We start from the raw sequence: 13,319 nt of genomic DNA on the forward strand, positions 1-13,319 counted from the left end.
CTATTTTCTATTTCTTTTTTTTTTTTTTTTTTTTTTTTTTTTTTTTTCCTAAAGCCATTATAGCCTGACAAGCTTTGACAGCCTGGCAATGGTGATCAGAGCCGTCTTGTCTGTAAATGTGTGCATGATATTCTGACCCATCACAGATTCTGAGCGCCATGAAAATATTGAAACAAATTTCCCGCTCATGAAGCAGACAACTAATTAAACTATTAGAAACCATCGACCAGAAACGACTGTCAGAAGTCGAATAATAAACACTGGAGTACGGACATACGAGCGTTGTTGCTTGAACACGTATACAATAACTGCGATACGCAAGAAGAAATGAAAAGTCTGCCGATTCAACGTTTCCTGCAAGCCCTAAGTTTGTCAACTCAAGAATGTACTAAAAAAGGTTACAATGCCAACAGGAATGTAAGCACGCTCCACCACAACTATTCACACTATTTCCATGGGGTCAAAGATCAGATGAGGCCTAGTTTTTCGGTTTGTGTTCCAGTTTTCGAATTTTGACGAACGTCAACAGGGGCAAGGTATCTAGAAAAGGACCTCTATAGGCGGCATCCCTGGCGAGACAGGTACGATTCGAGCTGCAACGATTGACCAGTAGTGGAACTTGAGACAACTGGGCTTGCCTATTCCAAGTTGAAAGAAAGGTTAGATATAGAATGTGTATTAAACCGTTCGCAACCCCTATCCCTTCCTGGCTCTGGCCTCTTGACATCAGATGAATTAGGACAATACGGCGACGATATTGGATCGCGATGTCTGAAATCACAAAACTACCGGCAGAGCCAGTTGTGATCGGTGCCAGGGTGAACAAAGCCTCGCCGAAAGGAGGAACGAATCCTACCGTTTGTCCAGTATCTCCTGGTCCATTGACGATCCCATCACCAACGGCATCTATCTTGTCGTTCGATGACGCCAGCACTGAAGAGTTTGACCCTCACATCGGAGCCAAACCATACTCGCCGTTCTATCGCCACGACGCAACATCGTCATTAGAATATCTCAAAAACGAAAGATCAGGATCTCAGGACCTCGAAAGCCAGCCAACGCATAAACGCTCCGACGAAATCCACAATCTGCAGAGGTCGAAGCTCTGGGCAACGAAAGAAAAGAAACTAGATTTCCTGGCCAGGCTACCTAAACGTAACCGGTTCGCGGTGAAGCTGCTCATTGCCGTGATCACGCTTGGGGGAATGATTGGAATAGCGTTTGGGATTTCCTCCGCAGTGGGAGTTAATAACATCAAGGTATATCAAGAACAGCAGGAAAATTCAAGGTGATGGGCAATCTGTCTGTTGACCAAGGTTGCGCTCTTCAGCTGAGACTTCATTTCCGTGTTGATTGCATCGAGCGGTTAGGATATGCACCAGGGTTGTAATAATCTGTATGAATTCATGTTCTCATATCAAAAGAGTCGTGTCGTCGGTCCTGATGTATTTTCCGGGTGCTTTGGACGTAGATTCCCGATTTTGGCTAACTCCATATGTCAAAGTCCCTGCAAGTTTTGTGAAAGGCGGGAAGGCAAATATTTAACCGAATTCGATGATGATTAAATGTATCGGCTGTTACCACTCGATCGAAGCCATGGAATCTGTGGCACGTTTGGAGAGGCGCAACAACATATGAGAGATATGGGGTGTGCAATTGGGGGGCGGGGTCTGGCCGCCTCGGCAAATCGAATTGAGCGGCTGGAGGATCCCGCATTATTATTTTTCCGCAGTCATGTGTCCCGCACATAAAAGCTCTTCAGCCAAGACAACCTCTCCCTTTTGCTTCTCAACGTCGAATTTACCAACAGAATCTGCCACGACGGCCGTTCATTGTGCCCACACAACGAGCCGTTGCCTTTTGAGTGACTGATCCTCTTGGATCGGTAGTGATGATTCTGGAGATGAATTCCTGAATAGGAAGTTTCCTCTCCGTTAGGGTCCTCTTAAGTGAGGGCGATGGATTGGGAATGTCGAAACTCGGGATACATTCATCGAAGTCAACCACTGTACGTACTATGTTTGAAGCTTCGAGCTAGGATAGCTGCAATGCAAATTTACTATTGGGACCGTTCTAGAGCTCTATTAGCGTTGCAATCTGGTAGCCAGCTACGGAATAGCTGTGTTCGCGCTCTGTCAGACTTGCAAGCAACGAAATGTATTGAGTCGCAGTACAATCAACAATAGGTCTTCTTTGGAACATGGCAATCTTTTTCCCGCGAGCGTAAATGCCCGATTCCTGAGGATCAAGCCAGCCTGCAACATTTTTGTGTTCCGCATTCCAGACAATTCCAACGCTGAAGCATGTGGGTTTCATCAGGGACGAACCCCTGGAATGTTCACGATTCCAGACACGGGAACTCTGCTTGCCTGACAGGCTGGCATTTGCACGGTCACCATGGTGATTTTGGGGAAGGCCCCATATTGAGATGACTCGCTAAGCCGTCAATGCCGTACAGGGTACCTTCTGTCAGCATCCATACCTTGAGATCCATTCGTCGGCACATTCTCGTCACCTTTGTTTGCTCGCTGACTGGCAGGGGCTGTTCTCTTCTTCAACAACATCAATAATCACCACATTCCTGTGCTCAATTGCTGACATCATGTCATGATGATTGATGGGGGACGTGGGATCTGGAGCTTCTGCAGCTTCAAGGTTAAATACCCAGGAGCAGCTACGCAGAGTCTCATCGCAGTTTTTCCTTTCGACTTCAGACTCTCGCCAGACAAAGCCTGTCTTTTGATATTCCGCTCACCACTCGTTTGATCTTGCTACTCCTCACAAGCGAAAAATGAAGACCGTATACAGCGCGGTGCCACTGGCCCTTCTGGCTGCGGTCGCTCAATGCGATGTTCCGTATCATCCCGACAATGACATCGACAAGGGAGGCGATTTCCTTGGCGAGAAGACGCACAGTGGTTACTTCAGTGGTTCTTGGAGTGGTGACATTCTCGGAGGCAATAGACATGGAGACTTCCTCAAAGGCACCGCTGCTCCGGGCAAGAATCGCCAGCACCATCGCCACCATCCGAAGGAACATGGATCTAGCCGCCGAACTCGGCGGTCCGAGTCCATCACTCCGGTAGATGAACTTGTGACGGGTGGGAACTCCGGCAAGGTTGATGGCCTATTGACCAAACTCAACGACCAATCTGCCTCTGGTAGCGGCCCTTCTTTGTCTTTGGGGGGTATTTCAAACACTGCCCCTCTCATCAACCCTACAGTTGAAATCGAGTATGAGGAGGGGTCGGACGATGAAGGAGATGCAGAGGACGCTCAATCTCCTGCCGAAGGTTCACAGGATCCCACGACGGCTAAATCTGGATCTGAAGGTGCTGGTGACCAGTCAGCTTCAGCTTCCTCCGCTTCTCAAGAGTCTCAATCCTCGGAATCGGACCAGGATTCCACGGCGAAATCTGGATCAGAAGGCGCTGCTGATGAGTCGGCCTCAGCTTCCTCTGCTTCTCATGAGACTCAATCCTCCGAGTCGGATCAGGATTCCACTACGACTGAACCTGGATCTGAAGGCGGGGATGCTCAGACATCTTTGGATGCCTCGGGTTCTGAAGAATCTCAATCAGGATCTGCTGAGGATTCCACCGCGGCGCAACCTGAATCTGACTCCACGGGTGCTCTGATGGCTCCAGCTGCCTCGATTTCTCTAGGGAGTAGTAGTTCGGAAACGATTACCGGTAACGCGGTCGGATCCGTACCTGTGGTGGAAGACGTTGTGGGAGCGCTTCCCGGTTCCACGGACTCTGCAGGGACGGCTGTCGATTCCGTGGCCCAATCTGCGAATGGCCTTGTGGGAACGCTTTCCGGTTCCACGGGCGCTTTGGGGGCTGTCAGTTCCGCAATTGAACCTGTATCTGCGATCCAATCTGCATCTGCGGCGAATGACATTTCGGGAACGCTTTCTGGTTCCACGGGCCAATCTGCATCTCAAGACGCAAGTGCTGAGACAGCTTCAGAGGCCTCGGCTCCCGAAGAGCGTCAGTCTCCAGAATCTGTTAAGACTGCCCATAGAGTCATGAGCGAGGTATCTTGGCAACAAACTGAGACGGACCCGGAGAACCCCGAGTCTGAGTCCAAAGACAACGCGAGCCATTCGGAGACAAAGCCGGACGGGACGCCTGAGGAGAAGAAGCCCGAATCGAAATCTAAAGACAATGAATCCCAATCTAAGGATCATGTCAAGTCCAAGTCCAACGACAACGCGCATTATTTGGAGACAGAGCCGAAACCGACAAAGTCACCCGTCCCGCAGCACCAGCCTAGTATTGCTACAGTGACATTGAGCAGCCATGTGGAGCGTGAAGGGACGTTGGTCTCTCATGCTCTCGTCATTCCAACGTCGCGCGCTGCTCACCACGCTTCGTCTCCATTGAAGGAAGAATCTTCGTCGCAACACTTGTCGTTGGTTTCTCACGCTACTGCGATCCCGACTAAGGGCGTCAAGCACCAGCCCTCTTCCACCGCGCACAAAAAGCACACTGGGCCGTCTTCGGGTTTCGCGACCTCTAAGTCTGTCGAGACGCATACGGCAGCTCCTTCGCATGTGGAGAAGAGCCCTGCCACTGAATCTGCCCATGCTTCCGAAGCTTCTCATACATTTATCAAGGGAGGTACTTCCGTGATCAGTGTTTCCGTGATCACCGTCGTGGCCATTTTGGGCTCGGTGGCTCTATTTCTGTGAAAAAGTAGCAACGGAGGGTTGCTGTTGGCAACGTCTGCAGAACCGTTTGAAGGTGTCGTTCGTCCAGCTGGCCTGATGGTCATGCTCAAAATGTTTTTGCCCTTCCAACATCATTCAACACTTGTTCTCATTATGAAAACTTACAACGAAAATCTGATACTTTTAGTGTCTTTTATTTACTATACTCGAGACTGGAAACTCGAATGAAATTGAATTAATGTTCTTTTCACTCTCGTGCAAAGGTCAAATGTCTCTGTCATAGCACTACTGCCGTGTATAGGCCTCTCAAGGGCAATCTATGCGTCAACTGCGGCATGGCAGCAACAAGTGTAGCTTGAACAGAACCTTGAAAGATGATTCATAAGGTATAGGTACAGAGTATTCTCTATGTAATTGCACCCCTAGCTTAATGAACTTGCCATCCACCAGGGTTACGGTATACCAAGATTGCTTGTTCAAATCAATCGAGGCTTCGGCTTGAGTTTCACATACAATACTGCCAGCCGCCCAGGTCTTCCAAAAGCGGTCCAAAAAGGCCATCCTCAGCTACGTTCCTGTATTCGCTGCAAGGTGACGATCATTGTCTAATGACTTTGAGTTGGTGAGCCTTAGATGGCGGTTCAACGTTGAACGTGATCAAGTTAGCAGAAGTCAACTGGGAGCATACCAATTGAAAATGGCCATTACGGAGTACACTAGGGTGGGCAACTCAGCAATCAGTTCCTGGCCATGTATATGTGTGTGCGTGGCTTCCATGTAATATTCCGCGGTTCAATTCAGAGTTCGGTTTCTTCCTGCAACCCGGACATGGACTATCACATCCCTGATGATGGACCATGAAGGAGTTGTAGAAGTTGATTGGACAAGCAATCCGGAACCCCAACTGGGTTCAACGACTTTGATTACCAGTATCGTTAAAGTACTACTTATTTCCAATACCATCGGAATCTGCCCGTGGAGTTTTCGGTCGCATTAGATAGTACTGTCATATATGCTTCTCTTCATTACTGACTCGCTGCAAAATCGAGAGGAGTTGTTGAAGAAAAGTTTCCATCCATTCCTCCGCCTGTGATTAGTGGAGCGCGGAACAGCCGGCGACCAATGAAGACGCTCCCTGATCCCATGGCCAAGCACTGCATGCTGCACCGGGCACCAGGGAGGTAAAGCGTCGGCGCTTAATGAGACCTTGGAACTGGAAGAGGTGCTAAAGGCCCTGCGGGATCCAAAACGATCGGCGTGTGGACAGGGCATCAGGTTTGATCAAATTTCATCAAGTTTATCCAGTGTGTCACCTCTTTTTCTTCAGGGCGTGAATTTAAAAAAAAAAAAAATTCTCGCGGGATATTTCTTACCATGCGAAAAGAACGCGGAGGAAATTTAGAGAGCGTCAATGAAAAAAACGCGTTCGTAGTCGTAAATTACCTGAACTGAAGTCCATACCTAAGCACCTTGACGAGGTTGAGTTAGGGTATGCTAAGAAATCCTCGCGGCTTTGCGCCAAACTGTTGGGATTCCCTTCTGAGTTTCGGCATGCATGAGACTCGTGTTTTCAAGATGCTAAAAAGTGACAATACTGTGATTGCGTCTGAATGCCCATTGAGGCGAATTCCAAAGTTTCCTGCTAAGAAAAAGAAACTACACCGATAAACCTGGCTACTGGAACGTTAATCATATCGTATCGATAGTGTACCGGTACGGTATCGTACTGTAACACCGGAATGCGAAACTGGTGCAACGATCCTGCTGACAACCTTTTGGCAATGAAGCTACGGCAGAGGGGCTAGAGGTGATGTAGTGGAGTCTCTCGTGGTTAATGAGATTATCCACATGCTATCTATCAGGTGTTTTCTGCAGCAGGTTGGTGGAAAGTGAGGTGTACCTGATGGCAAATCGAACAGCCAGGGTTGTGGTCTTACTGAATCCTTCATTCCAGACATGTTAACAGGGAGAAGCGTAGACAATAATCCTAGATACATATTTCCCGTTCCCTTGCACGAATAAAGCCGTGTTCCTGCGTCAGAAATATTCATTGTAGTAATTGCAAAGAATCTGGAATCCAAAACAAAATGCTTCGCACGATCCCTGATCGATACACACCAAAACTCCTCATGCCATGCGTAAACTGTCCAACTCGCTCTCTTAAAATCAGCAAAAAGGGAACTTAGCCGTGAAAGAGCTACCAGACAATCCCACCCAAACCACCGCCGGCATACCCATGCGAGATATTCGAGATCTTCAAGATCTCTGCCGGCTTGATCATCAAAACTCGAAAAAGGAGCGGCATCATAGTAATTGTAGCTTAAACCTCGGTCGTCTTTCGCCGCTTGCCCTTTGGGGGCGGATCCAGAGGTGTGCGCGTGTAGGTAACTGTCCGCGTAACAACTTGTCGGACACTGACTGGCGAGCCACCCGAGGTTTGTGGCCCCTCAAAATATCGCAATTTCCAGTCTGCTGGCGAATAAGGAGACCAAAGTGTCGTCGCACTCTTCGGGGAGGCGGCGCTTGCGGTTGGAGAAAAGTTCTTGCTCGTGGCTTTGGTTGGTGATATTCTCAATCGTCGCCTCTCCTTCTTGGCTGAGTGAGGTAGAGGGTCCGTCGCCGACTTTTGAGGTGGAGGGAATGCAGCAGACTTGATCGGCTCTTCACTTGTGGAACTAGAGACAGTCGCTGTCTGTGGTTGCGATGCCTCGGGCGACCGCTTCTCAAAGGAGAATTTGGAGAAATTGTGTTCAGGGCTGATCGGGCTCGTGAACACGGGAGTGAGAGACTTCAGAAATTCCGTGTATGCAACAGGAGGTGTGATCGGTGTAGTCATGGAATCTTCCCGCTTGACATCAGATACAGCAGAGAGAGAGGCACTGTGAATTTCTGAAGGAAATGAAGTATTCTGCGGGGTTTTGAGAGGTTGTAGAACTGGTTTCGCAGGAGGCATCTTGCCGGTAGAGAAGCAAGTAGACCCCAACTCCCAAACACCAGACGAAGTTTTGCCGTTGAAAGCAGGGTGGTTTCAGAAAATGAGAGAATTTAATGCTGAAACTGCCTTGGTGCTCTACACCAAGTTGAAGGAGGGAAGCCGTGGGAGATGCTCGGAATTAAACAGACTTGACGAGCCGCCAAAAGAGAAGAAAGTGCAGAACCACGCTGTGGTGCTAGCCGACCAGAAGGAACGAAACTGAGCCAACCAGAGGCAGTGACTGGCTGAAGTCGGGGGGCTGCGACTCCTGCGAGAGATCAGCCGTTAGTCAATCCGCGGGTAGAACCAAGTTGGACGCCGTCGTTTGCGATGTAGAATGGTACAATACAGCGATTGGTGTCACAATACCGCACTGATACTGTAATAAACGCTTGTCCAATCGTCGGGGGAATATCAGCTTGCGCCCGCACACTTTAGCGCTGAGGTGCGCGCTAACGCGAGCAAGTACGGTGACGGGGGGCCATTTCTGCCGACAAGACTTACGTGAGGTAGTAACTTAGCCTGGTCGGTGAGGGATGGGCTGTCAGGCCGATGTCAGTACCTGAGCGAGCTGAAGTGACAAAGGCTGAACAGTGGTGGTGAGAATGGATGTAGAGTGGTGGCCAAGCTAGCCTGCTAGCTGGATGTAATAGACCAAGTGGTGACCTCCTGGGCCGGATGGATCAGACTGCACATCAAATCTCATCGAAAACGTCTATCAGCTGGTACTATGGTGGGCAGAAAACGAGGAGCTTATTTATTATGAGGGCCTTGGCCCGTAACCGCTAGCCGACAGCTCTGGCAGCACTTAGACGACTGACAACAACACCCGCGCGCGAGTTGACACAAGCTTTACGGTAGTTATGCAACGCGAATCGCTTCCTTGGTACCATAACCTCAGGTTCAAACGCTGTTCGACGCTAGCAATGTTTGTTTTGATGACAATTTGTTTCCTCACTGGTTTACACAGATATGATGTTTGGATGGCATTCTATCGCTGAAGAACTCCTGTGATTCACATTTGGGATTGTATACTTCAATTCTTGGCCGCTATTGTTCAGATGGAGATGGTGCGTTTAAATCGAACCGTGTTGCCAAAATCAGAGACCGAAGATTCCCTTGCGCACTTCGATCAAGAATTGAATCTGGAATTCCCCGAACAATTCGACCATAGAATTCGCATCTACTGGCGATATTTTTCCCGGAAATCAGCAGTTACAACCCACCCCCCCCTTCTCCCTTCAGTCTTCCAAAGGTAGTAGACCATCCTTTCTTCAAAGATTACAGGAATTATCCAGCCGAGCAGTAACCACGGTAACGAGACAATCCATGAACTCTACGCGCCGTTGAGCGGTCAGCAAAGAATGGCTGTGCAACATCGCGATAGGCTCACAGAAGCTGGCACCTGATCTTCAGCTAGGATCTGGGCGGGAAATCCCCGATGACTCCAGGACAGTGGTAAAACTCCGAATGGGATCGACAGCGCGAACTCGAGATGGATTCGATCTCCGGCGCGTGGCCTTCAAAGATCTCAGCTAATCACACAGCGAGATCGTAGGATTGAAATGCGGTCTGCATGCAAGCTATTGGAGCCATCCGATCGGATTGGTTGATCCTTCATGGCAGTGCAGGACATCTTCAGCACTTCGTGATTACTATGTTCTAAATCCGAATTCACGATGCCAGACTCGTCGTTCGTTGCCAAAAGCTCATGTCTTTGATCTATCTGAGCTAGTATACCCGCCTGGAAGTCGCAGTTGGCAACTGGCGTGCGGCTCGAGATCAATCACATCCAATACTTTGTAGAATATGGCATGTCTTTTACCGCTGAACGCAGAAACAGCGATGGATATTGATTCTGAACTGACGATTCCGTGAGTATCACAGAGTCATTCGTCGCAATTGAGAGTAGACTGCAGAGGGTTTGTGGGCGCTGGAACGGAAACCTCCAAACTGCTACTCTAGGTGCCACCACAGTCCTCGAATGGCAAGATCAGAAGGGATTGATTGAATACATATTTGCAAATTTCGACAAAGGCATTCTACGAGAACTATGTCCGGATGAAGGATGAGTTGATGGTTCCTGAGGCCTAAGAGTTCTCGCTCGAAACAGTGAAATTACGTCCCTGGGTAGGCTTGTCACTCTCCAAAACGAATCCACTATATCAAAAACAGTATGTTCGACGAATATTGACCAATAAAAGCATTTTGAAAATTTCACAGACACGAGTTCGTACTGTATCCGACGTAAGGCCGCGGTATCCCGTAACTCCGTGCGAGTTTTCACTTGCCGAACAGGCATGTTGCCTCAATGCTTGGCATTCTATAATAGAAGTCTAAATTTAGATTTCAACAGGAGGGGCAAGTTGAACCACACTGTCGAATGCGGCCGGTACAGAAAAGCTGGAAACAGATGACACAACGGCCTCCTGGAAATGTTTACATAAATGCAGGCAATTCAGACAAGCGTCTCGTTCAACAGCTCCTCTCTTGTCGGAGAGAGAACAACTGGGGAAAGGGAAGATTTGTAGGAGGGGGAGGCACAAGAACTCCTCCATGGTGGGCTATTATTAGCATGAAATAACCTTCTCGAATTGATGAGACGACGAATCAAATTCCGCATCCCAAATGCATGCCCTAACTGCAACAAGTTAGCAAAAGATTTAAAGTTAGTCCGACACGCTTCAGTTCGCGGGCTAAACCCCTCGCAGTTTGGTGTTAACGGAAGATTGTTCTCAGCTGGGACTGGTGGCTGTGTTCTTTTTGCCGGAAACTGGTGGTGATTTTCGTCCTCGAGGGTTCATCCAAGGGACCCGGTTGCTGCTGTCGCTATCGTAAGGTTTCCCCTGCATTTGGCGAACCTCCCCCCAACCCCGGATTTCCTCCCTAAGCCACCGCGGTCCTTTCAAACTTCAGCCGTATCTACCCGAGTGCCTCTAACCGAGAAGCTATCAAACCATGGCTGAGACATTCGGTCCAGATGATAACAAGAATAACAACACCGGCGGGGATGGATCGACAGAACAAGGGCCCGCCGATTCTCCCACGACGCCGTCTACGAGCAATGCTCTTTCCATCACAGCGCTCGCTCGCTTCGAGTTCGAGGCGGGCAAGGGCAACGAAGGAACCAAAATCCTGATGGTGGAATGGGAGGAAGACGATGATGAAGTGTTCCGGTCCGCCGCAGGATATTCCTGGCATGTCTCATGGGAGGGGAAGACGAACGTGCTCCCGGCCGATGAGCAGGCCAGCGAGCGGACGCGACGCTTTTATTTCCTGCTGCCACCCGGCGTGACCATCCCGCCGGTGGTGACCTTGACGCAGGTACCGAACCCAGACTCGGCCTTGACGGCCAAGCAGCCCCGGTCCATCAAACTCAACCCGCTGCCGGCTATCTTCCCCGCCGAATTGGGGGCGACCGCGCGAACGGCAGGGAAAAAAGGGGTGCTGCACACCATCTGGGCGAAGAAGCGGCTACAAGCTCTGGAGAAGGAGATTCGGCATGAGGCCATGACCAATTCCGAAGGGGTGGCGCTGGTCATGGCGATACAGGAGAAGGAATGGATCGAATCCCACTTTGGTGTGTCGTTAACGTCTTCCTCGTCTTCCTCTGCGGCACCGACCATGGCGACCTCACCGGCACCCAGCTCTTCGTCGCTTCCTACAAACACGCCGATCTCGCCGACTGCAGGCACGCGGCTGGGAGAAAAGTTGCGGGGACTGAAGTTGGAGACCAGCGAGAAAGAGTTGACCAAGCGGGATGGTGCGTTTTAAATCACTCGATGGAAATCCCTAGTCAGGCGAAACCGCTAACTGTAACTTCAGTGTCATCCAATCGCAGCCATGCCGACGCACATCCCCTTTCTCCCGAGTCTCCCGACGTTGCCGTGTCGTCCTTCACCTCCTTCCGGGATGCCTCGATTCCCTCGAACACGACTACCTCGGGAAGCCGCATTGTAGCCCACGAACCGCCCGCCTCCATCCGACAAGCACAAAAAGAGGAAGGAGACCATACATTCGTGCCCCTGTCACGGACTGAGAGCAACGATTCCGCAGACGGACTGTTCGCAAAGGAGCTCAGTCCGCGGACGCCCGATCTGCCTCGCAGTCCGTTCTCATTCCATCCACGTGAGACGATGATGTGCTGAAAACGATCCGATTCTTTTTTTTGCATTGGATTATGATTAATGCCCCCCGCCTTGAGTCATGTGCCATGATTTATATTGATGTAGCATGTCCTTATTTCCCACGACTGTGTGAATATTTCTATTCTATCCTAATCCGTGCAATCTTGGTTGCACATGCACGCACTCCCTTTCCCATACCTGGATGTAAAGCCCAGGTAGACTGCAATGAACTAGCCTGCTCAGCAGGTAGAAGGAAAAAAAAAGTTTGTTAATTGGTACGGTGGATTCTTATAAGTTTGTACAGGTTATACAATTGCCAGGGCGATAAATAATGCCATGCCAGAGATATACAATTCCAACAGTACATCGTCTTGAACTGCAAGCAAAACGAAACGAGCGCGCAGAGATCTTTGGGGTTCTTTCATCCCCGCAGAATATCTGCCCTGCTTTACTGCTTCTTCTTGCTCGCAGACTGCCGAGTCGATCTTGTTGCCGCCGGCGACTCACTGCGTTCTTTCTTCTCCGCGACGGCACTCCCCGAGGCAGTTGCCGCCGACTCCGACGACAGCTGCTGCTCACGCTTCTCCGAAGACGACTGTTGCTCGCCCGCCGCCAACTTCTCATACTCCTGCTGATCCTTCTTCTCCGCATACCACTGTCCTGCTTGCAGCACCAACACACCGACCAGCACGAGTGCCAAGATGGTATTACTCGCCGCAAGGACCTTGAGGCTATCCTCCCGACCCAGGATCTGCGACGGATCATCATCGCTATCCGGATCGGCGAGATCCGCGCCGTACTTGCCGCCGGTCACCAGGCGGAGACCCTTGACGATGTTCGCGATGTAGACCGTCACACCGCAGACGTAGAGCACGAGGCTGGCGCCATCAAAGAGCATGTTCGACTCGGACGGTTTGTAGAGCTTGGCGAAGAGACCGGCGAATCCGAGGAAGATGACAATGTGCAGGATCCGCGGGATCAGGGGCGGCGAGGCATGCAGGAACCGCAGATGCGCTTCGAGGTAGTCATAATGCGACGGAGGGGTGGGTTCGCCCGACCAGAGAAGCGGGTAGTCGTAGGGAAACAGGGAGAAGATGATGCCGAGGAAGAAGCATGTCGCTGGTGAAATCAAAGATTTTTTGTCAAATCGAGAATTTTTATTATTGAATCCGAATAAAGGGAAAAGGAATACGTACGACCGACGATTAAAAAGGTCGCAAATGACCCCGATTTGAGCGCCATTGTGTGCTGGACTGAAGATGGTCACCCTGGATGTTTTTGTTCACGACTGCTTCTTCGGTTAGACGTGGAGGAGGAGTTAAGGCTAAGCCCGACCAACACACGAGCGCGGCGAACACGGACCTGATGGTCAACGCCCAAACTCCCCAGCACAGCCCAAAGAGGGAATGTTCGAACTGAACTTGATCGTAATCCGAGGTAATAAAAAAAAGGAAAAAAAAAAAGACCGAGTCTCTGAACGAACGGCATACGGCCAAGATGTGCACTTACCAGGCTAATTAAAAAGGGACAGACGATTCATTGG

At 50.1% G+C, this 13,319-nt stretch overlaps 5 protein-coding genes across 5 annotated transcripts; 3 read left to right on the plus strand and 2 right to left on the minus strand.

Moving 5' to 3' along the window:
- Nucleotides 1–767: 767 nt before the first annotated feature.
- VTN49DRAFT_3113 (uncharacterized protein) lies at nt 768–1,292 on the plus strand (the record flags this gene model as incomplete). The annotated part of the gene is made up of 1 exon (XM_069410914.1): nt 768–1,292. One exon carries the CDS (start codon nt 768–770, stop codon nt 1,290–1,292), a length of 525 nt encoding a protein of 174 aa, XP_069268391.1.
- Nucleotides 1,293–2,791: 1,499 nt separating this feature from the next.
- On the plus strand, nt 2,792–4,696 carry VTN49DRAFT_3114 (uncharacterized protein; the record flags this gene model as incomplete). Its single annotated transcript, XM_069410915.1, has 1 exon — nt 2,792–4,696. One exon carries the CDS (start codon nt 2,792–2,794, stop codon nt 4,694–4,696), a length of 1,905 nt encoding a protein of 634 aa, XP_069268392.1.
- Nucleotides 4,697–6,995: 2,299 nt separating this feature from the next.
- VTN49DRAFT_3115 (uncharacterized protein) lies at nt 6,996–7,628 on the minus strand (the record flags this gene model as incomplete). The annotated part of the gene is made up of 1 exon (XM_069410916.1): nt 6,996–7,628. One exon carries the CDS (start codon nt 7,626–7,628, stop codon nt 6,996–6,998), a length of 633 nt encoding a protein of 210 aa, XP_069268393.1.
- Nucleotides 7,629–10,607: 2,979 nt separating this feature from the next.
- Nucleotides 10,608–11,797, plus strand: VTN49DRAFT_3116 (uncharacterized protein; the record flags this gene model as incomplete). Its single annotated transcript, XM_069410917.1, has 2 exons — nt 10,608–11,412; nt 11,475–11,797. 2 exons carry the CDS (start codon nt 10,608–10,610, stop codon nt 11,795–11,797), a joined length of 1,128 nt encoding a protein of 375 aa, XP_069268394.1.
- A 427-nt stretch (nt 11,798–12,224) lies between these two features.
- On the minus strand, nt 12,225–13,018 carry VTN49DRAFT_3117 (uncharacterized protein; the record flags this gene model as incomplete). The annotated part of the gene is made up of 2 exons (XM_069410918.1): nt 12,225–12,895; nt 12,973–13,018. The coding sequence occupies 2 exons, from the start codon at nt 13,016–13,018 to the stop codon at nt 12,225–12,227; spliced, it is 717 nt and encodes a 238-aa protein (XP_069268395.1).
- Between the last annotated feature and the right edge of the window lie 301 nt (nt 13,019–13,319).

Source organism: Thermomyces lanuginosus (assembly GCF_041956635.1).
Source record: "Thermomyces lanuginosus strain ATCC 200065 unplaced genomic scaffold VTN49scaffold_28, whole genome shotgun sequence".
NCBI classification, from domain to species: Eukaryota; Fungi; Ascomycota; class Eurotiomycetes; order Eurotiales; family Trichocomaceae; genus Thermomyces; species Thermomyces lanuginosus.